The sequence below is a fragment of the Rhinolophus sinicus genome, chromosome 18 (genome assembly GCF_057876585.1).
Source record: "Rhinolophus sinicus isolate RSI-liver-muscle chromosome 18, RSI-T2T, whole genome shotgun sequence".
NCBI classification, from domain to species: Eukaryota; Metazoa; Chordata; class Mammalia; order Chiroptera; family Rhinolophidae; genus Rhinolophus; species Rhinolophus sinicus.
Genome location: NC_142518.1, coordinates 9,511,223 through 9,536,082, shown reverse-complemented (window position 1 = coordinate 9,536,082; position 24,860 = coordinate 9,511,223). Strand labels below are relative to the sequence as shown.

The following is a 24,860-nucleotide window of genomic DNA, read 5'->3' as shown; positions in this document are numbered from 1 at the left end:
GAATTTAACAAGTGAAAAGCTCAACGATTCGAGAGGTAAGATGACTTACACATCTACTTGTTTTTCTGGAGGTGAGGCAGATTTTCCTGAGTCATCTGTATATACTGGCCTGGTCTTGTGACCATGGGCCTCAAGTCCAAAACATCTGGCAGGAAATGGGGTCACAGTCTGTAGCCTTGGAGCAAACTTGTATCTGTCCAGGGTAAACTGGACCTTGGAGAGAATCCAGCTCCCAAAACTGGGCTCTTGGGACTCTGCTTAACCAATGAGTGACTGGCCAGATGACCTCATTTGAATTTTATCTCCTTCCGTTCCTCCTACTCACCTGCTAATAGAAATGCTAGTGAGAAAAACAAAAGAGCAAGAACAAATCACCAGAGAAAAAGAAATGACAAACAGAAATAGCGATTGAATATATATTGACTTATAAATTCTATAGAGAAAATCCAGAAAATGCTTTCTGACTTTACTGGCTCAATTTTATCTTGCTTATAAAACCAGGATGGTACCTGCCAGCCACAGATGGTAAGAGCTGATAAGCAAGTAATTATTTTTTTCTGTTTAAGTAGATATTGGAAATACATATAGTCAGACATTTTCAAGTTCAAGGTGACAACCTGAAGAAGAGAAGGAGTTAGCAGAAATAAAATGAGTAGACTTAACACTTTCTTATTTTAAAAAGTATTTCTTTGAGGTATTTTCTGCTTTTCTGGGATCTTCTTAATTTTTTTATACGTTAGTTTATTCCAAGCCTTCTAAGCTGACTGTTGAATAGTAGCTTTAAAAATTGTGTGGGAGAGAGAATCGTCTTTGTAAATGCTTTGACCAGCCCTCAGCTGAAATCTGTATAGTGTATGATTTTTAAAAATCCAAAGAAAATAAAAACTTCACGCCCAGAAAAACCAATAGATCCCAAGGATACTAGCACTGAACCCCTTCCTTGTAGCTGAGATGACAGTGACATGACTCATTAACACAGAGATCAAAAGGATAGAAGATACTTTATCCTGTATTCCTGAAGCTTGGGACAGTTTATCAGCTTGGATGCCAGTCCCTGGTAGGACCACTATCAAGTATACTGTTGGGGCTTACAAAATATATTTAGAAATCTAAAAATATTTGTGTGTGGTTATTGAACTAACAGCTAACTGGCTTATCTGGGTAGTAAAATGTTTCCAATTTATTTAAATAAGTAATTATTCATGCTTAGTTTGTACTCAATTCTTTGCTTCTGGTTCTGGGGAGTATTAAGAAGTTTGGCATGGCCCCTGGAACTCAATAAAAATGAGGACATACACGAGAAGCCCTCCAAATTGACCTCCACTTACTCAGAACGAACTGCTTCATGCCATGGTGAATACCTTGAGCGAGGTGCCTGAGCACCCAGGATATCAGCTCCCCCCAACACCACCTGCCCATTGCTACTCCCTTCAGCCAAGTCTCAAGTGAACTCGGCAGCTGTGATTGCTCTCAAATCTGTTTATGTCAGTTGTACCAATAATGGCAATTCTGTAATTAAACTGTATGTTAATTAATGAAATAGTGTGAAGAGGGTTAGTATTTCTAGAACAAATAAGTCAAATGCTTTGCAAACATGAATTGCTAACGAAAAGTCTTGAATGAATAGGGGAGAGATGACAGTAAAAGATTGGGGGAAACTGTAATAATCTAGAAGGATTTCAGTGGCTCATTATGTGCATGCTTTATCAGGAAAGGCAGTGCTTCAATCCAATCAGCGGACCTTCCTTGGCTATATTTCTAAAAATTGACAAATGAAGGCACAGTTTCACTATAATTTATTTATGTATTTATCTTTTAAAAAAATATATATATACATACATATATATGTGTGTATATATATATATATATATATATATATATATATATATATATATATATATGTATATATATGGTGTTTTTTTTAAAGATCTTATTGGGGAAGGGAAACGGAATTTTATTGGGGAACTGTGTATTTCCAGGACTTTGCTGGGGAACAGTGTGTTTTTCCCATGGCCCATCAGCTCCAAGTCAAGTTGTTGTCCTTTCAATCTTATCTGTGGAGGGCACAGTCCAGCTCCAAGTCCAGTCGCCATTGTTCAATCTTAGTTGCAGGGGGCGCAGCCCATCATCCCCCACGGGAGTCGAACAGGCAACCCTGTGGTTGAGAGCGCGCACTCCAACCAACTGAGCCATCTGGCCGCCCGGGAGCTCAGTGGCAGCTCATTGTCTCCACTCCAGCTGCACAGGGCACAGCTCGATGGCCCATGTGAGAATCAACCCGGCAGCCCTGCTACCCAGAGCTCACGCTCTAACCAACTGAGCCACCCGTTTGCCCCGGTTTCACTATAATTTAAAATGAAATGTTTAAGGCAGTTTGTCTTTTTCAGTTAATGATGTTGATTGCGTCAGATAAGAATGCTGCCACTGTACGTATAAAATTGATGATATCAAAATCTATGATGAAGTATTGGAGTGTGTGGAATAGAGAATACGCGGGACAGCAGTTCTTATAAAGAGAAGGAAAAGAAAAAGGAAATTTGGCATATGGGGGAAATTTGCACAGCAATTAATCACACACTGAAGATGCAGCACTAACTTTAAAATATGTTCTAAAGTATTTTGCCCTTTTATAACTGTTTAGGCAAATGAAAATATTTGCAATTCAATTGTTTTCAGTTAAATTTTTCTTAACTGCACTATTAGATTCAACATTCTTGGCAAAGCTTCTCAGTGGAAACTATTTAGTATCTGATTTGGCTCTACTTATATTTGAAAGTAATCAGAAACAATAAGATATATTTTCTTTGAGACTTATTTTAGGTTCAGAAGATAACCAGATGGGTGAAATAGCATGGAAATGACATGAAGATAGTGTCAGTTTCTTTGCTTTCTGTGATCCTGTTTAAAAAACATGTCATAAAATAATACAGAAAGTGAGGTACACTTAGAATGATTACCTGGGAAGCTGACTCGAGTATCTGTAAGAAAGGCCTGCTTTAGCGTGCACCATTTCAGATGGCCTCTTCAGAATCAAGACTGATCCGTCTCCCAGATCAGCGAGCAGAATTGGTAAAAATTGTGTTCCACGTAAAGTTAGAATGAAAGCTCTGAGGAAAACATGAACTCTTTGTTTCTAAATTAAGATTTCCTCACAGGCCAATGAACACTATAGTCAAGCAAGCCCCTGGTGGGAGGTGCAGAGAGATCCCAATTTAGCGTTATTTTTGAGAGCTGTCTCTTGCCAGCTCGCTCCATTAAAACATAATGAAGGGGCTTTATAAACTGTTTGGGTCTATGTATCATGAATCATCCTGCATGATGAAATTAGGGGCCAGGAGTAGACCATGTGGATAATGTGTGTTACCTATGAATTAGTTGTCGATAAAGACATGGTTTGTTGTTCCCAGGGAATCTGAGTAAAGCATGCTTAATAAAATGCTGCTCCATATCACACTTAAAAATATTACCCGACTTTAAATGAGATTATTCTTCAACTCCCAGAACTCTCTTTTATTGCCAAATTCTTGCATGAGTGTAAAATCAACAGAAGTCTATCATTTGCTTCCATGGCATTTGTTGACCTAAATCTGAGATGGAGAAGACACCTTTACTTGTGTGCTGACTCTTGCCAGCTCAGAGGAGCTGGTTATGCACCTCTTCCCTGACCTCACAATGGTTGGCAGCTTGAAATTGGCAACAGGGGGAGCATTTACACCATGGAAAGTGACACACACTACAAATCAGCTTTATTCTCCCCCTTGTCCCTGAAAGTGAGTTTTAAACATTAACTGGCACACCACTGCCTCTGGGACAGACGTTCTTAATCTTTTTTGTGCCATGGACCCTTTTGACATTTGCCAAGGCCCCACCTCTGAACGATGTTTTTTTGTTTGTTTGTTTTTTAACTCAATGAAGTCATTAAAATGCTAAAAGAACAAGTTTATGATATTGTTATATGTGAGCTTCTCTAATGACATTCGAAATAACATGATCCAGCAGCAGGTCATCTCTGAATTCTAAGTAGTGATTAACATAAACTGTATTTTGAGATATCTGGAACAACACTGTCATGTGATATGCAAATATCTGTGGTTTCTACTGGGGACAAAGTCATTGGTCCAGCTAATGCTACTGTGGTTTGTTGGCTACATTCATAGCTGAAGGAAAGGCCACATTTCAGTTAGGTATCAGTGAAAATAAGGATGGAATTTATCTCCCGTTCAAGTCTGTGATTGCTCTGAATTCTATTCACGGACCCCTTGGGAGCACATTGACTCCAGGTTAAGAACTCCTGCTCTATTAGAATCCTACCTCAAGAGGACATTTGAAACCTATATAATTTTACTAACCGTTGTCACCTCAATAAATTCAATTAAAAAAATAAAAGACAAAAAAATGAATCCTATTTCATGTTTGTGAGCATCAAATTGAACCCTGTTGCTTCATATCCAAAGAGGTGGGAAGGACGTTTTCTCTAGAAAAGACAGCTATATTTTCAAGCAATATTCACAAAATTCACAAATTATGTTTCTGTTCATATAATAACTCCTCAAGCTGTTGTCTCAATAAGCACTTTCTTATTGATTATTATTGCTGTGCCAGTGTATCCCCCTAGACATCTTTATAGACTTCTCGCCCTGCTTAGGATCTTGTCCTTTTGCATGGCTGTTCTGTCCCACTTCAGCTTCTCCGTTTTCTAGCCTCCTCTTGCAGAACCACTGTTGTAATCTTCAGGCGACGACATTAATCTGCTTCTGGTGAGAATCATGTTAGACCCCTCTCACTCCCACTGTTGCCAAATCCTTTAGATTCTTTCTCAACTCTACCTCTTAAATCCATCCTTATCTTTCTGTGTCTACTCTTCCCGTTCAGACTGTAATTCATTTTAACTTAGACTCTTAGGATAAACTCCTAATAGGTCATCCTAACTTCAGTTTTGCCCCCTCCAATGTATTCTGTGCTCTTCTCCCAGAGTTATTTCTACAAGACACAGATCTGACCATTTCACACCCATACCCTCTCCTCAAAGGCCCTCCATTTTATATGGATAAGCATGGCCCTCAAGTTTCTCCTTGATCTGAAACCACTCTACTTTTCCATTCTTCCCAGAAGAATGTTCTAGCAATGGCAGAAGGTTCAGCATTCCTCCAGAGATGTCCTGCATGATCCCAGCGCCTTACCTTTCCACAGTCTGTCTTCTTATCTAGAATGCCCTTCATCCTTCTTGTAGGTCTTACTAATCCTACAAAGTTCTGTTTGTCTTAACTCCTTCACAACAAATTCCTAGGGTCCCTACTCCTGAATTAGCCCCTATAGTCCCTGTTCTCTCATTGAACTTTGCTTATCTTACTGTTGCCTTTTACAATTTCATTTGTATTATTTCGTCTGTGAGCCTCAGTATAGAGGGGAGGGAAATGTATCCATCCTGAAGATCCCCCCCCCCCACACACACACAACATTTAGCACTGGGATTGTTCATAGTTCAGTAGCCATCCAATTTACTTATTTTTCAACTGGATTATTCTCTGATTATTTTGCAAATATATATTTAGTTTCACCCAATGAGATTTTGAATTATTTGTATGCAACAAATCTGCTCGGCACTTCCTGGTATTTTCTCAGTACTAACAATTATAGGTGCTGAATAAATACTTGTTGAAATGAATTAATGATGGCATTTACTCATTTTCCTAAGTATGCTTCATTCTTATGAGGTTTATAATTTACCCAAGGAAATACTCTTAGCATGTCATGCCCAGGACTTTGCTTGTTAATTGAACTATTAGGCAGCCATTAAAGGTGTAAGTGGAAACACAATGCAAGACTCACCTCCCTGTTATTTTCTACAATGGAAACCAGCCAGTTTCAGACTTTAATAATTGCAGATATAATCAGCCAAGAGATTTAAGGAGATTCCTAAGTCTTATTTCTGAAGTTGAAATGAACGTTACGGTGCTCTGTAGTTACCACATTTGTAACCATATGATAAATATACTGTGATGAGTATCACATTTAGTGGGTCACCTTTTTTGTAGGGCCTGATGACGCACAACAAAAAATAGAACCTCATCACACAGCAGTGCTGGGGGAAGGTGACGGTGTCCAGGTGGAGAACAAAGTAAGTATTAAAAAATCTTTAATTTTTCGTAACTTGTACTTTCTACTAGTTTCCAGGGACATGCCTAAATCTCCAGTGTAGCTGGGAATTTTTCTCTCTACTGGGCAAAGAAACTATGCCACAAGTTTACTAACCCCTTTCATTAACTTTTGTTATTTCTACTAGTTTATTTTAAGGTTTTATTTATAATGATTCCTCGTCTTCAGGAATCATCTATGTCCCTATTGTTTACCTCAAGAAATTTGAATCTGGAGGCAACACATCTTCCTTGTCTTTTAATTTTCTTTTTTTATAAACTTGATTTACTTTGTTTTAGTGTAAGTGAAAATGGGTCAGCTCTTTAGGAGTATAAATATTGATGTACATGCATACTCATAGAGAGCCCTTTGAAAGTAATTCCCACTTTGAACTGAGATGGAGCACATGATGCATTTCGTAGTCATTTTGTGTTAATGCCCTGCTTTTTAAGTAAAGTGTCTGATATTTTAGGAGTCTTCGGAGCTTGTTTTCCCCTGGTTGCCAAATTTCTTCCCTATGTCTATTTCACTGCCTTGGGTGATTCACTCACTCATCATCTTGTGAGCCTATGAAGTCAGTCTGACTGCTTTGCATCATTCTAATAAAGACGATTGAGGAGACAATTGTGCAAAAGGTTCTGAAAAGATCAATTTTGAAAAGTAGGGATGAAAACTATTTCAGTGTGCAGGTCACTGCTGGAGAGGCAGTCTGAGTGACTTCTGGCCCTCTGACCCTGGCCTTGTATTAGGTTGGTGCAAAAGTATTTGCGGTTTTTGCAATTATTTTTAACCTTTTAAACTGTAATTACTTTTGCACCAACCTAATAGAATGCAATGGATTTGAGGAATTATTCTATCTTAGCCCACTTTCCTGGCAGCTCACCTCCTGCTGCTTTAATCATCTGTACCACTGCCATGAACTGTGAAGTAAATAGAAGAAAACCTCATGAGCACCACACAAAATGCATATCGCAGGGTCTATGTTGAGCTGTATGAAACTGCCACACTTGACCTACAAAAATGGCAATTTTATCTACTTCAACCCAGTGCAGGAAAAGAGGAATGGAAGCTATACATAGGCCAGAACCTACTGATAGCAGATAAGTTTGTAACGTTATCTGGGTTTGACTTGATAACCTCAGTTCTTCCAATAATATAGCAAAGGGCACATGCAAATATTAACGATTTGGAAGCTGAAATGCAACACCAGAAAGAAGTGATGAGAGGAGCCAGAAAGACAGGAGGCAGCAGGGATAGAAAAGAATCGGCTGAAACCATCAGTTTATTGACAGCGCTCCTGGCTTTGGAGACATCATTCTATTATGGGTTCTTTTGTAATTATTGCTGTGTACAAGCCTAGTCTGAGCCATCGAGACATTAGAAAGATTTCTGTGAAAAAAATTGTTTTATAAAAAAATTAGCATTTAAAGGGCACTTGTCACATCCACAAAGACTAGAAAGTCCCCCTTAGATTACAACAGAGAAGAGATTGTGAAGTGTGAATCTCGGCTTTACCACTTGTTAGCTGTGTGACTTTGGACATGTTTCCCAACCTCTCTGAGCTTCAGTTTCTTTGTCTGCAAAATTGAAATAATGATACCAACTGCATGGGGTTGTTAGAATATGTGCAGTTGTGTCTATCAAAAGTGTACTCCAGATCTAGCACAGGGGTTGGTGAATTATGTCCAATAGGCCAAATCAAACCTGTTTTTGTTAATTACGTTTTATTGGACCACAGCCACACCCATTCATTGCTGTTTGTCTGTGAATCCTTTCCCACTACAATGGTAGAGTTGAGTGGTTGTGACAGAGACTGAATAGCCCACAAAGCCTAAAATGTTAACTCTCTGGGTCTTTACAAGGAAAAGATTGCTAATCCCTGGCCCAGTACATAGTGGGTGGCCCATAATGGTAGCTGGAAAGTTCACTGATCTAAAAGCCTAATTTAACAGATCGTCATGCCAGATACATGTTACCTAATGAGGATTCATACCTTAGGCACGTAACAGTTTCTACAGCTAGGAAAAGGCCCTAAAGGAATCTAATTCATTTGGGCTCCAGGCCACAGTTATCTTCACTTAGAACTAGATTTAGCCTAAGGATTAGATAAAGAAGAAAGATGTGACTTCCCAGTACTCCCCCAATTCCGTTTGCACTGAGTCGTGGTCAAGAAGGAGGAGGTGATATACTCCCTGGCTTCCTTCCAGCACGGTTCTCCCTGCACTTGACTGGTCCTCATTTCTGCATCTTTCACCATCACACCTATCTTTCTGGTTGGCCAGTCGAAGGGGCAGTTTCCTGTAGAGTGGCCAGTCCTCTGGGGCAGGAGAGCAGGGCAAGGAAAGGTTGGTATAGATCACGTCTTTTCTTTCCCTAGGCTTCCCTGCTCGATCTCAGCCTTTGACTCAGTTTAGGTCAGCACATTTTAGGATACAGGGACCCCTGTGTTCTTCACTCAGAAGGCAGATTGTCTTTTGTGACCATTCCTCTGAAGTCTTCCATGGCAAGTAGCAACTACCGGGGGCTTGGTTTATGTTAGATTTAAGTCTTTGAGCCAGACCCTTGGACTTCTTAGAGGAAACCAAACCCCAACAATGGCCTTAACGTTTTCAGAGTTCTTAAAGATTGGGATCAACCCATGCTACCCTGGACATTTGATCCTGTACTGTGCTGGTCACCCTGGAACGGCCTCTATTTCAAGGGCTAAGGCTCCCTGTGCTGCTTTGGCCTACAGTTGGTACTCTGGTTACCAGGATGGCTCCATGATCGGGGCACAGGGATTTGATATGAAAGGCTGGATCTCACCTTTGGCCCCGTGTTTATAGTAGTGCTTTCTATAGAGAAGGTCTTAAGCCTCATGGACTAACAAACTTATTAGTGTAGTTTGTCAAGATAGGCAATCAATTCCTCATGGGATGCCATTAAATCCATACTTGAGGTTAATGATACTCTAACTGGCACCATTCGTGGGGAACTCATTAAATTAATGCAGATTAATATTTCATTAAAATAAAGATGGAAAGACAAACAAAGCACCCTATTAAAGCTAGAGACAACTTTTTGCTTATGTATGTGCAAAAATTCATAACCATTAATTTTTTAAAACTGGTAACAGTTAATCGTTTTGTCTTTCAATTGGCCTAAGTATAAACAATGAAATCTAGTAAGAACAACTGCATTCAATTAAGTCATGCTAAAGCTCAGTTTCTTTCTTCTGGTAATTTTTTCAGGTAATGTATCACTGTAATAAATGTTCATAAAGCAAAAGCATGCCCTTAGATTCATTCTCAAAGTCTAATCAATCAAACAAACATGAGAACATACTCAATAGTGTAGAAGTTATCAACACCTTCAATGAATCCTAGTGTCTTCATCTGGGCTTCAATCATTTATTGTTGGTATCAGTGGAACCCAAGGCATATCTTGGCAATAATATTTATGGAATAACAAAGCAATTTGGAAAAGGGAATTTGGAAAAGGGAATCAAGTAAACCAGAAGGGCCTAACGCTGAGCTAGGAACTCTGAGAATGTGCGCCATTTTACGTTCCATGTAAAGTAAAAGATGCAGTCTGAGCCCCACGAGATCATGAATTTTAGTTGGGGTAATTATACATGAAGCAGCAAGCGGGCCTCTTACCTTTATATATGGTCTTTTCATCAGACCCCAAAAAGGCATTGACTTAGATTCACACAGGGACTCGTGTCTTAAACAGGTCTTTCATTCTCTTTGCTTTTTACGTGATTGTCATCATTTGACATTGTACACAAGCTCACCATAGACAAGGATTTTCCAAGATAACAGCAATTGGGACTTTTAACCACATCAGCATTCTACTGAATATCCAGAAAGATGATCAGCTTTCACCAAAGAAGGCTAGTTAAGGAAAGAAAAAAAGATGCATTTAAGAAAAAAGAAAGACACAAAACATCTGGTTTAGGTTAGAGCAGAAGGGGCCACTCAGAGGTTAATTTTGTGGAGAAGTCATTAAAGGAAACTTGGATCATCCTTCAGATTTCGGAAATGGGAAACTGAGCCCCTGAATTTCTCAACACCCAGAAGTTTAATCATTTTTCACTTCAGACCAAATTCAAGTGTCCTTTTATCCTACTGCCCAAATTATAAATGAAAAGCCATCATTGATTTGAGTAATAGCAAAAGGAGCAAAACTTTTATTTTTAAAACTTTATTATTCTAAACTGTATAAACTGTAGGACAAATTTGTTACTTAAAGATGCATCTTCTGAATTAAAAACCGTGCAGTCTTAGAAGTCAGCACATCTGTGACATGGGAGATTGACCTTTCCTCTTCCTTTCTCTCGTAACCCCCAACTCTTTGTTTCCCCTCTGCCTCCTCACCCTAAAACTCAAGTACATCTCCCCTCCAAAAAACACCTCAAAACACTATTCAGTGACATCTTCTTTCAGATTAAATTATGAATGATGTAGTACCAATGATTAGAACTATTTTCCTAAGACACTTTTCTTTCAAATGTCTGTTGATTCACATTAGAATTTCACCACTCCAAAGCCTTTAGGGAATAAACTTTTTTTTTATTGAATTTTCAGTCATTTAAACATGACATTGGAAAAAAAATCATTTCACATAGAAACCTGCCCCTTTCCTGTGGGCTTAGGTTCTGTTATGCACAATTTCACTTATTCATAATCTTGGGACATCAGCATGTATATTAATTATTCTCCTGAGCTATAAAGCATGATGATATCTTTAGGGCCTGCTGGCAACTACAGTAAGTGGTCCTAGACTAATTTTTAAGCTTCTATACCTGTTTTCATAGTTCATATTTCGTTTCCATTGTTGATGCTAAAATGTCCATTTTCTTGTATTGCTATCCAGAAGTGCTTTCCTGTCATATAGCTTTGAATCTGTTATAGAGCTGATAACCACAAAGCCTAATTGCTAGTGTTGTGTATAAAGCAAGAATAAGTAGGGAGATTGAGTGAGGATCTGTGCTAAGGTTAAAGCACTAATCTGTAGTGTATGGAGTTTATGGCGTCTATTTTAAAATTTGAAATAGCAGAAGCCTTTTTAGGCTTACTGTTTGATTTTCAGCTGAGTTCACATTGGCATATTTTGACATCAAGTTGGGTTATGGATAGGTAAGGTGGTGATGTATAAATAAGTGTAGGCCTAGGAATAGTTAAACATATTTTTTAAACGTGAAGAAATCATTAAAGCATCCACTAAATGTACTAAATGATACCAGCCCTGGAATTGTAGGGAGTGAATTAAGACTTACAAAAAATATTCTACCCTAAATTCCCTTTTAATTTTTTAAAATTGGAAGCAAGAGAAATAAATTTCAGTTCTGTAAAACACAAGTTTTTTTAAGAAACATGGAGGATTAAATAATTCATTATTCATTTTTATTGAATCTAGTGATAAATCTTCTGGTACTAGTAACATAATGATTTCTAGTTAAAGAGCTTATATTAATAAAAGCATATAAATATAATATGATGTATAACATAATATTTTATCACATATTTAGATATATGCTTATTATTAGAATATGGGTGAAGTTTTTCAAAATTTTTGAAGGATTTGTTTTAAAGTGCCTAATCGTTATGGCTTTATTGATTGTTTTATTCTAAATCAGATAAATGTAAGAGATGCTTCAAAAGAAATACATTATGTTCAGTTATCTATTAGTGAGTAACAAACCACCCTAAACTCTAGTAGCTTAAAGGAATTATTTATTATGTCTCACAAGTGTGGTGGAAGGTTCTGCTGGTTTCTCTGGCATTACTGGTTCAGAGGACACAAGCGGTAGTGGAGGTTTGGGGTCATATTGTCAAAATGCTCTCTGGAAGGATTACGGCACAATTTTAAATCTCCCCAACAATATCTAAAGGTGCATCTTTCTCTGCATCCACACTAACACTGGATATTATAATTTTTTTCAGTTTCAGGGAAAAATCTGATCTTCATTCTGAAAAACTTTTAAAGACTTTAACACAATAGGACCTTTTTGGAGAGAAATTTGCTTGAGCAGATGTCCCTTGGATGTTTTAAAAACTTTAACACAGTAGGACCCTTTTGGAGAGAAATTTGCTTGAGCAGATGTCCCTTGGATGTTTTAAAAACTTTAACACAATAGGACCCTTTTGGAGAGAAATTTGCCTGAGCAGATGTCCCTTGGATGCCTTTATAAGGTTAGGGCAACATTTCTGCGGCATATTTTATGTTAATAGTAATAAGTATCAATTACTTTTGGATTTGCATAAATAATCTTCCATTTAAAAACTTACATTGTTAGTGGGAAATTATAAATCCTATAAACAATTATAGCCACGTCAGTCACACAGTTTGTCTTAAAGAGGTTTCCATTTAAAGACAATCTTAATTTTAATTCTTCTTTATTTGTAAAGGTTAATATTTTAGTGGTCTGGACTTATTCTTGAATTCTGAATGCAAGCAAACATCTTAAGGAATAAGTGTTTCCATATTGAGTGCTGCACAGAAAGTATTTCTGGAATTTATATTCAGAATTAGGAACATTGTCCATTTGGCCAGCATGTCAACTTCAAATTATTCCTAAGTCGATATTTAAAAATAAGCATGTTTATGGTTTGATGTGTTCTTTCTTGACTTCAGGATCCTGAGAGAAGCCATTTTGTCTTGATTGCCGGGGAGCCATTAAGAGAACCAGTTGTCCAACATGGTAAGCCCAAAAGACATGTCCTTTGAAATGTCAATGAGAAGCAAAGTGTTTTTCACTTTTTTTTAACTTTTTAAAACCCAGACAGTTAGGTTATTCTGTTACCTGTTTATGTTTAAAGATAGCCATAACCATTTCTCAACTATTTGGAAACAAGTATTAGTTTAATGAATTCGCTAAGGCCTTAATTAATGTCCACAAATTAAACATAGGATGTCATAGATTGTTGGAATAGAGACTGTCCTTAGCGTCAAGGGAGTGGTGTCCCTTTTATAAAGGGGAAAATGAAATCTCGATATTTTACGTACTTAACAGATCCTTTGGTAGCATTTACTGTTTACTAGGATTGGTCAAGATGCTTTCCAAATATTAATTCATGTAATCTTCAAAGCAATCTTATGAGGTAGATACTCTCATCCCATTTTTCAGATGTGGAAGTAGAGGTGCAGAGTTGCATTGGCTTGCCCATGGCCACATAGCGGGATTCACACTCAGACTGTCTGGCTTCCAACCAGCCTGCCCCTTCTCCTTGCACCATGCTGGTTGCTCCTCACTCTACCCTGTGGCTTGTCTGATGGGACACAATTGTTGGTAGTGCAGCTGGGATTCGAACCCTAATTCTTGACCCCATGTTTTGTGCTCTCTCCACTATACCAAGGTTCTACATCATGAGGGATTAAACTCATACCAGTTTTATTACTGGGGAGGGAATTCAAAGGTTTAATTAGAGAAGAGATGGAAATTGTAGTTTGAAAGAGGATTTATGGGATTATCAATAACTATCAAATAACTCACTTGTTTATAACTCTTAGAGTTGATCAATTAAAAACATATGCTTTCCGGGAGGATGTAATATACAGCGTGGTGATGACAGTTAATAATACTGTATTGCATATTTGAAAGTTGCTAAGAGAATAAATCGTAAATGTTCTCATCACAAAAAAAAAAATTATGTAACTATGTATGGTGACTGTTGTTAACTAGATATTATGGTGATCATTTCACAATGTGTACAAATACCGAATCATTAAGTTGTACACCCAAAACTAATGTTGCATGCCTGTTATACTTCAATTTAAAAAAATAATAAATTTGGTGATATAGTATCCAAAAAAAAAAAAAAGAAAAAAAAGGGCATGAGGAAAAGGGGGAAAAACCCCAAAACATAGGCTCTCTGGTTTCAATTTTCTTCTCCTCCTTGAGCATTTGAAGAGATGAGCTTACTTAACTAGACTTTGGAGGACTCTAAGTTTCCAGCGGTTCCCTTATTTCTCAAAGTGGGGTCCGTGTCCACAAGAGACAGTTAGAAATGCAGAGTTTCAGACCCTACTCTGGACCTACTGAATCAGAATATACATTTTAATAAGCTTCCCACCTGATTCATATGCACAGTATAAATCGAGAAGCCCAGCAGAATACTCCAGAAAAATGTCAGGATGGGAGCCCAGACATGCATTGTCTTTACAGAAAAATAATTGGGGTACAGGAGAGGTGCTCCACAACTCCAAACTATAGCAAAGTTATGATGTGTCCTTGGCCCAGTACCTGCTTTCCTTTTCTCTGTGTGTCCTTTAAAAAGTTGGCTTCTCCAGGATGACTTCTTGGATTTGTTATTTGTTTCACATATGAGGGCTCTCTCATTCTTTCCTGCCTGATGTAGTCCAAAGCTCCATCTCCAGATGAAATTTCTCTCATGAGCCCCAGATTCGTATTTCTAACAATGTGTCAAGCACCTCTGCCAGGAAGCCATTTTATTGTCTCTGGATATTGTCAAAATACCCAGAACTGAACTCCTTGCTCTACCCACAGCCTCCTATGTCCTGTGTCTCGATTACCCTTAACAATTCCACCATCAACTCAGCTGGTAGAGCCTGACATGTTCTCTACCCTGATGCCAAAATCTTCAAAAACTGCAGATCAGATCACGTTGCTGTCCTGATCGCCTGCAGTATCATGTCCAGACTTCTTTCCATGGATTTAATCCAAAGCCCAGAGGAGTCTGGCCTCTTCCTGCATATCAGATTCCCCCATTCTCTTCCCTCTTTGAGCCCTCCTTCCGGTACTGTGCCCCTCTCCTCAGTTCCTCCCGCATGCTAATCCTGAGAATGCCTTTCCTCCATATATGCCTGTTTAAACATCACCTCCTTTGGGAAACCTTTCCTGCACACTTCCTCCCCTTTCTGTGCTGATTCCATAGATTTTACACACTTTCATCATTCCATGTATTATACTCTTTATAATGTTTTGTTTTCATATCTGTCTGTGTGATAGAGTTGAGATCTTTGTGGGACAGTCTGCCAGTCACGTCCAGCTCCTAGCACAATCTTTAATAGGCACGCAATAAATACTTGATAGATAGGTAATTGAATGAAGGAATGAATAAATGAATGAATGAAGATGCTTTCTTCCTGTGTTCTCTTTGTACAACCATCCTATTCCCTGCAACCTCCCAAAAGGCCTCAACATCATCAATGCATATTATGTTGTGTCTTCCTTCTCAAGTGTTAAAGTGAAGGCCAAATCCCTGCTGATGTGCTAACAGTGGTTAAGACATTGAAATGTGTGATTCCCTGCAAGTAACACAGTTATATTTTAATCTGAGTCTCTCAGAGAGAAAGCCCCTTAGAGGAGGAACTGTCGTAAAAGGAATGTCAGGAACCTCTGCAGACTGGTAGAAGAAATATACTGAACTGGCAAATTTGTCAACTGCTTTCAAGACACTGCCAGTGCCATAGAGGAGCTGGCCCTGTTATCTAGCAGATTGTCGAAGTGATACAGTCCAGGATGGTGTCCCTTGGCCCCTACAACGTGTGAAGCAAAGGGAAGAGACAGACACTTTGCTTCCTGGTGGATTAGGGGAGTACTTCTACACTTTTAGCGGAACCCAAATTTAAATCTAGGAATTAGACAAAGGGACCAGCAAACTCTGACCCATGGGCCAATTCTGCCCACTGCATGTTTTTGTAAAGAAAGTTGTATTGGAACACAGCCATGCCTATTCACTTTCGTATTGTCTGTGACTCCTTTTGCACTTCAGCAAAAGAATAGCGTACTGGAGACAGACTGCTTGACCACAAAATCTAAAATATATACTTTCTGACATTTACAGAAAAAGTTTGCCAGCCTCTAGAGAATCCAAAATATGCTTTCTTGACTTGAATTTTTTGTAATCTCCTGTTTATTGTCAACAAGCAGCTACTAGTTTTCAAAAATTACTTAGACCCCTCATTTAAGTACACAGTCTCATATATGGTGTAGACACCAAATTAGGATGAGATTCGCCAATTCTTTGTATCAGATTGGTTGAATTCTTGACATCAGCTAGTGCTATCAAACTAACAACTACAGTAAATCTTAAAAGTTCTCATCACAAGAAAAAAATGTGGTAACTATATATGGTGACAGATACTAGACTGTTATGGTGATTGTTTTGCAATATATATGCTGATATAAAATCATTATGTTGTACACTTGAAACTAATAAAATGTTGCGTGTCAATTATGTCTGAAAAAAATAAGGAAGGAAAAAAACCCTAACAACTACAAAAAATAGTTGTAATACAACCACACCTAAGAATGTTTTAAATAGCTTGCCATTGTTGATGACAACCTGCAATGGATGAGTGACATAAAATTGCCTTTGTTCATTTGAAGTTTGGTCTTTATAATTATACGCAATCCTAGTCAAGAAACTTGTATGGCAGTAGTTGGGGATTGAACACTGTGAAAGTAACCTTTTAATGTTCGGATATGCCTGGATGTGTTTCAAGTTAAGAACTACAGCAACATGTAGCAGTTCTAGTGGTAGAAGGAAATATTATTGTCACCCAGAATTTTCTGAATGTCTCTTTCTGCCTTAGGTCCATTTGTGATGAACACCAATGAAGAGATTTCTCAGGCCATTCTTGATTTCAGAAATGCAAAAAATGGGTTTGAAAGAGCCAAAACCTGGAAATCAAAGATTGGAAACTAGTGAAGAGCACGAGAGCAGGTCTTGATGCTTTCTAGAATTTTGCCACTTGTGGCATCCATCTGTTCAACGCATTCAGTTTCCAAAGCTGACTTAACTGGTGCTTCTGAAGAATTCCACACTAAAGTGATAGCATGGTTTTTATAGCAATGTACAGTGAGATAAATTCCTGGCACATGCAAATAAACCTAATTGTTGCTTCTTTAAAAGTCAGTGTTCTTCATTTTGACCCAAGTTACTAAGCTTCTGTTACAAAAATCACTGTGTATGTTTGCTTTTCACATGCATGTAGGTACTGTGTTATTTTTGTGCAGAGTGAATTATTTTAAAGCATATTCGATTGTTTTCTGTGTGTCACTGGAAGTTGATGGGTGAGCATCAGAAGTTCCTTCCTGAGCAATGCAGTTTCAATACTACAGTTGTGCCTATGTGTGCAGGGGTTTCACATTACAGGTTATCGGCGTTAAAATAACAGCGGTCCTGAGCGTTTGAGTCAGTTTTTGAAACGGCCCTGCTATTGGTAGGGACGCGACAGGATTACAGCCAAGACTTCCCTGCATTTTCTGCCAAAATCTGTGTCAGATTTAAGACACATGCTTCTGCAAACTTCCATGGGGGTTGTGAAAAAAGTTGGAATCCAGAATTGGGTCCCAGCTTTTCTGTAGCTGCAGGCATTGGTGGCCACACCACCTTTTTACAAAGCAACTAGAACCTGGGGCATAGGGTGGAGAGATGTTTTTTTAATTTGCTGGACATGAAATGGACTTAGAGTGATTTCTCATTGGAAGTGGGAGACATGTCCACCTCCTGATTATTTTGGGAGCATGAAAACATGTAAAAATTCCTTCATCTCTCTTCCTCCGTAAGATTGTGCAAAAACGTACCTTGACTAATTGAAGTTGTTTCATTGGATTTTTATCACAACTGATTATTTGTTTTTTCAGTGAAATCTTGGGGTCTCGAACTTTCCTTCTGGGAATGTCTTTTGAAACAGTTTTCTCTAGCTGCCTGATAGCAATCGCTTGGTAATCAGTGGATATTAAAATATTCAAAATGTACAGACAGTGGGCATTGCTGAATATTTTCATGATGTCTTATCTGCAGTTGGTGCAGGGCTCCAGTTACGAACGTGGACCAGTGAAGGTAGGTGAGCTCAATTTTTAATATGATGCAGGTTGTTTTATTGGCTTATACGAAGGACTTTCTTTTTTTGCATCCTCTGTTTGTTAATGAGTGTTCTGTTTCTTAGGCTTACTATGATGCTTGCTATGAGTTTGAAAATGCTAGGGAGTGTGGAGATGTAATAGGACATGAATGAACATTCTGGAATCTTTTCAGATAGGGAAGTTTCCCTCATTTGTATATGCAGATGGCACAGTGATTTTCTAATGAAGCACTGACTTGTTTTTGTGACACAGATAACTTTGTGGGCCATTTATTTTCATGTCACTTGTGAGCAGCAAATGTTAATTTAGTTTCCTTAATTTCTTCTGTAAATCGAAAACTGCTTTCTATAGACCTTTTCTATGTGGTTTTCTAAATTACCCATTGCCTCCATCTAGAAAAATGTTTTCTTATAACTCATTTGGTATTTTTGCTTTGAAATGTGCATAAAATTCAACAGTAATTGACTCTGGCTCTATGAGCACGCATCAGATAGAGCCCAATAAATTGAGAGGAATGGAAAAAAAATTAACTGGGATATTACTGACTAAGCAGTATTTCACCCAATTTTATGTATTTCATAGAGTATATTGGTTTTTTAAATCAGCTCTGTATTTTGAAAATGATTCTGATTGTTTTGAGTGAAGTGATGCTAAATCATTATTGAGTTGGAAATTTCTGGCAGTGAACAATTAAATGTGGACTTGAGATTTTGTAGTTGTTTTTAGGACATGCATTTTTCATCAGGGATGATAGCGCCCCCAACAGGGGAAAATTGGTCCTTGGGGCTGAAAAAGTGTTAACTCTCATGTTGAAAGCACACATATACATGCAGCACACAAATAGATGTACATGGTATCTGTAAAGGGTGGACTCTGCTAGTGGGTGAGAATCACCTTGTCCAGCAGTTTACACCTTTCTAATTTTCCAAATTCCAAATGCATTTGGGAGAAGTCAGTCATTCAACTCCACTTCATTGCCACCAGCCTGGATGATGGAGCTCAATGCCAGATTATAGGTGAAAAGGAATCCAATTTTGAGCTTATGTAACAAGAGAAAAAAAAATCTGACTTGTTTGAAGCAAGTAAGACTTTTCGGGCTGTTCAGCTTTTTCTTAAGTACACAAAACTCAGGTTTAGATGTGCTGGGTTCATGGAGTTGTGCTTTTCTCTTTTTTTCTCCCAGTTTTATTGCATGAAGTTTTAAAATATTTCCATTGTACTTTGAAAACATCAATTTATTTGATGGGACAAGAAGAGACTGAGTTGTTGGAAATAAGTGTGATTCTTGAGGTTAACTCTTTTAAAGAGCAGAGACACCAAGGTTTCTTTCGGTGTCCTGGGCACAGTGAGGTTTTAAATGTTTCAGATTTACTGCTAATACATGAACTTATTTAATGGGGAAATGGAGGGAAGCAGTTGAATTTGCATGTGACAGAAAACATGTCGTTATACATGGAAGATGCAGCATTTGTGCTTCGCAGTAGTATTCGTGATTTTCTTCGTATATATCCGAATTTCCTTTAAAAAGTGAAGCTACATATACTGAGCTTACATCCACCCTATCCCCAAATAATTAAATATTTCTGATGTGAAGGGAAGGTTGCCTATATTTAAAGAGGAGCTTTGGTATTGATTATTGTACTTTTCCTTTCCCCCCAACTTTTTCTTGAGAGAAACTCTAAGGAGAAATATGTTTCTTAGTGTTAATGGTCCTCCTGTTTAAATTAAAATTGAGTATGAAAGCATAGTCAGGATGGTAGGGTTTGGATACTGGAATATGAATTTTATGTTTTGTTTTTTTGAGGTGAATATGTTTCATTTATTACAAGACCTGTTCAGGGTCCTCCTCAGTAGTAGGACCACGAGCAGGTTCTTCTCTCCACCCACCCCTTTTCTAACCACCTCTTTTCCAGAATGGACGGTGATGCCAATTCTGTCCCTAGGTTGCCTTTTCCCCACAGTCCTCACTTGCTAGCCTTGAACAGTCTCCTGTGTTTTCAGGTTACACTAGCGTTGCCTCTACTACAGTTGCATAAGTCGGTGAACATTTTTTTTTTTGCAGCAACTATGCAAACAGCTACCAATAACCCAGACAATTGCACTTAGTGCTATTTGAGGGTAAGGCATCCTAATTTCATTAGTTTTGCCACTTGTACTTAGGAGAGCTGTTTGGGGTCAGCAGTGCATGGAATTTTTGAATTGAGATAAATCTGCTTGGAAATCTACTGTATATATTGTTTAACTGCTAAATTGCTCAATCTGAACAGAACATGTTTTCTTTTACAAATAAGGTTAACCCAATACCTATTCTTGGCTCACTAACATAATCAGATTAAGCATCTAGGTGTGGGATTTAGTTCTATGTCTATTTTCGCCAGCTTGTTTATACAGTTGGGATAGTCATATACAGTTGCACAGGGTGTGCACTGCACAACTCTGGGAAGCTCTATCCATATAGACTTACATCTGTATGTGACAACCCTGAGTACAATAGTGTAGACACTCTTGGGCATTTGGCAAATAAATACCTGCAACCTCATTGTCCTGTCATTCACATTGACCTTCTGGCCAGCACTATATCTGGTTTATTTGATAAGCCATTAGGGGAAGCCATCCCCCATAAATCTTTTCAAAGTCAGTGGTGCAGACATATCAATAAAGCAATAAAGGAATAATTCCTGGTCATGGTAGGCTTTCCTACCATGTTTCCCCGAAAATAAGACCTAGCTGGACAATCAGCTTTAATGCATCTTTTGGAGCAAAAATTAATATAAGACCTGGTATTATATTATATTATATTATGTTACATTAAATTATATTAAACTGGGTCTTATAGTAAAATAAGACTGGGTTTTATCTACCATAATATAAGACTGAGTCTTATATTAAATTTTGCTCCAAAAGACACATTAGAGCTGATTATCTGGCTAGGTCTTATTTTTGGGGAAACACGGTAACTCTTTTCTGGCAAAATTCATTTCCTTCTCCCCCACACTATGTTTTGGCCCACTCCTTCTTAACTTCACTGGTGGAAGAATATAGCTGGGTGTTGGAGTTATTCAAACTCTGCATAAGGCTGGAATAAGTCCGAGATCCACAGGAATGTGGGATACCTCTCACTTTCATGAAAAGCCACATGGCTGACAAGACTTCATAACCTTTGTGTCACTTGCCTTCTCCTGAAATTGTCTCTAAAGTGAATTGAATAACAGGGACTGAGGTGTACCTTCCATATTTAAGTCCAGAAAGCAGACTTGCCCCCTCCCCACTCCCCTCCCTATTTCCACTTCCAAAGTCATACACAGGAAAGTCCATTGACTTTGTTGCTAGTCAAGTGATCCAATGAGCTCTTGTCCACTCTTCTGTCAGGCACAGTTTTTGGCATAAAAGACATTTGAGATATTTTCCGTTAATTTCTTCTTCATTTATGACCTTGTATTTTAATGTGTTGACTTACATGTTTCTACGAGGTGTGTCAATTAAGATCCGACCTTGTTGCACCGATGTTGCTAACCTTTTTTTGATGTCAGAGGGATTATTCATTATGAATTTGTACCAACTGGACAGACAGTTAACCAAGGTTACTATTTGGACGGGCTGAAAAGGCTGCATGAAAAAGTTAGAAGCCTGAACTTTTCACCAGCAATTCATGGTTCTTGCATCACGACAATGCACCAGCTCACACGGCACTGTCTGTGAGGGAGTTTTTAGTAAACAAATAACTATATTGGAACACCCTCCCTACTCACCTGATCTGGCCCCCTGTGACTTCTTTCTTTACCCAAAGATAAAGGAAATATTGAAAGGAGGACATTTTGATACAGTCAGGGCATCAAGGGTAATACGACGACAGCTCTGATGGCCATTCCAGAAAAAGAGTTCCAAAATTGCTTTGAAGGGGAGACTAGGTGCTGGCATTGGTGCATAGCTTCCCAAGGGGAGTACTTGGAAGGTGACCTTAGTGATATTCAGCAATGACGTATGTAGCACTTTTTCTGGGATGAGTTCGCGGACTTCATTGTCAGACCTCATATGCAGACCATTTTATCCTAGTTAGCCACTTTTAACTAGTTGTTAAGGCTTTTATATCAGTATAGCGTATTATTGGTATTCAGCATACAATAGAACCCAACTGTATCTTATATATTGAGTATAGTAGTTCTTTTCATGACATTTTTAAATTTAAAAATCCTGATTTGGGCTTGCAGATAAAGCTTTACTATAGACCCCTAAGAGCTCTAGAAAAGAAAATAGCATTAAAGCTGAATGTTGAATGAGCTCCATTATGGAACCCCTCGTGGAACAGACTTATAAAGACAATTTATGAAGTGAAAATATAGTATTTGGACACATTGGATGCTTCCTTGTAGAACTTGACGTAATAAGATCTGGAACTCCGGGGCACATTTATCATTAACCACAGTTGACTAGAGATGCTAGACAAATACTGACACAAATGACAGTAAAATCGTTTCTGAGCACATTTCTAACTCAACTCTTTCCTTCCACTTGAGATTAGCAGAAAGGGTGGAAACTATACATAATTGGGATGGCATTGAGATGAGACATTTCTTCCAGGTTGCTTTTATGGTGGTAAGTCCCTTTTTCTCTCACTTGCCAGTAGTTCTTATAGTCTGTACTGAGATCCTAGGACATTATAAAGCAAAGACACTTTGAGGTCCCCCCACCCCACATCATGAAAGTCTTGAGTGGTTTTGATGTCCTAAAGGATCTCCCTTGCCTCTCATTAGAACCTTCCAGTATTTGACAATTCATTATTTTTTTCTTGAGCATCTACTATGAGCGCTAGGAAAGCAGCAGAAATAAGACAGTGTTTCAACTCTCATGGAACTTACAGTGTGGCAGGTGGAGGCAGGCAATACACAAATCTGTAACATGTAGGGGTGATACGTGCTATGAAGAAAATCCAGCAGGGGAAGGAGATAGAGCAATGGTTGGAGGAGAATTCTCTGATTCCGTTTCATTTGTGCAGACGCCTGAAGGAAGTGGGGGAGGCAGAGACCACCACTGTGCAATGGCCATGGTGAGGGCAGGGATGTGGCTTAGGGGTTTGGGTATTAGCCAGCGGACCAGTGAGGAGAGTGGAGGCCAGCGCTGCAGTCATGTAGGGTGTGGCTGTGTGCCCATGAAAGTTTGTGGCCACTGAAATTTGAATTGTATATCATTTTCATGCATCAGGAAATATTCCCCTTTTCATTTGTTTCAACCATGTAGAAAATAATTCTTAGCTCGTAGGCCATACCAAAAGAGGCTACAGACTGGATGTGGTCCACAGGTGGTAGTTCACCATCCCTGATGTATATAATTGTACTATTTTATCCTCTTCATAGTATGTATCAGTACTGGTACCTGACATTTTTTATTTACTTGTGTCTATGTTTATTGCTTTGTTACCCTCCATTAGAATGAAAACTTGCTGAAAACAGGAACTTTTCATTGTCTTGTTCAGTGTCCCAATCACCTAGTGCAAAAGCCTATAATAGAATAGATACTTTAAAAAAGTATCTGTTGACTGACTGATAGATTAGGCTTCTAGGATTTTGAGATACCCAGGTTATGAACTACTGCATTAAATAGTCTCCAACATCTACTCTCATCATGGCTTATCTGATTTCATTTTGTTAATCCTGAAGAATTTTCTATAAGGCAGTGTACTCATCCTGGGCTATTTTCCTGTGGGGATTAGAAAGAATTTGGGTGAAGGTATCAAAGAATCCTCTAGGGTCCTTCCAGCCTCAAGCTATTCTATAAGGTTTTTACTTCTAGGAGCCAGTTATAGAAGGAAGTTACCTTAGCCTATTATTCTAGCTTGGTGCTCACAGAAAGAGAGATGGGCAAAGCAGCATCTGGCCACATAGCAGGTCTGGTTAAAACTTGGACACCTTGATGATTTCCTTCATCGTTGAGATCCTTGAGAAGTGCCGTCTATGTTTTCATCTCTGGTTTGTGAAGATGTGGTAAATTATGGCAAAGTACTCTGGTCAGATACTTTATCAGTCAGGCTAAGCCAGTATATGCTATAACAACAAAAATCCCCGAGTCTTCAGGACTCACAAACAACAGAGGATGAAAGTGGCTGAGCGTCCACAGCTTAAATGGCACTTGAATGGCAGAAGGAAGGAGAGCCCTGGAGAGTCTCGCCCTGGCAGTTAAATGCTCTGACTCAGAAGTGACACATCACTTTTGGTCACAGCCTCTTGACTCACCACCCCATCAACCACAAGGGGCCAAGAAGGGCATTCCTTCCATGTGCTCAGAAGGTAGAAAGCTGGAAATATTTGGTGAACAGTACTAATGGTCACACAACTTTGGTCATTTCTAAATCTTTCTGAACATACCTTTGAGATGGAAAACAGCCACAGGTGGACACTGGGATAGAGTAGCTGAAGGAAGACACTCATGGTTATTTCTACTGCTCAGGAGATTCCCTCTCCCTGATAAAGGAAAGCTGTGCATTTAATTCAGTAAACATTTGTGGAATGTCTCCCATGTGCCAGGCCCATGGGTGGAAGTGATATGTTTTTTATAAACTAAAGAGGTCTTAGTTATGTGCTTGTCTTACCAACAGCCAAGGAGTTCGATTTGGCTTGTGGGAAGGATAATTTTAATGCCTAAAACTTTAAGTAATAATGTAACTTTTTATAATGAGTCTCTTTGTCTTTCATTGTTGCCTAAATAATTACAACACTCACATGTTGGAAAAATTTATTGTTTTCCTGAAACCTACGTTTGGCTAAAATTGTTTCTGGAGAGAGAAAATGAAATGTTGAATATTGCTGTGGCAAATATTTTGTTGCCTACTGTTTCATTCTGGAGAGAGTGAAAAAGAGTGTAATTTTGGTTCAATGAATACCCTGAGTTCATCCTAAATAAGAGACTCTCCCAA

General features: G+C 38.6%; 2 protein-coding genes across 4 annotated transcripts in view; both read left to right on the top strand.

Annotated features, from left to right (window-relative positions):
- PIR (pirin) overlaps positions 1-24,860 on the top strand; it is a 108,645-nt gene that overhangs the window by 72,053 nt on the left and 11,732 nt on the right. The window contains exons 8-11 of one of the 3 annotated variants that reach the window (XR_002138553.3): positions 6,036-6,118; positions 12,754-12,820; positions 16,678-16,808; positions 17,892-17,930. Coding sequence is in view for 2 of the 3 variants with exons in the window: in XM_019746288.3 (XP_019601847.1) it covers positions 6,036-6,118; positions 12,754-12,820; positions 16,678-16,790 (263 nt within the window). In the remaining variant the exon portion in view is untranslated. Of the gene's footprint in view, positions 1-6,035; positions 6,119-12,753; positions 12,821-16,677; positions 16,997-17,891; positions 17,931-24,860 lie in introns of those variants that run through there. The other 2 variants (XM_019746288.3, XM_019746287.3) reach the window with 2 other exon arrangements.
- Positions 17,125-24,860, top strand: part of VEGFD (vascular endothelial growth factor D) — a 34,337-nt gene continuing 26,601 nt past the window's right edge. The window contains exon 1 of the mRNA XM_019746284.3: positions 17,125-17,930. Within this exon, the coding sequence (XP_019601843.2) occupies positions 17,841-17,930 (90 nt within the window). The 5' untranslated portion in view covers positions 17,125-17,840. The remainder of the gene's footprint in view (positions 17,931-24,860) is intronic.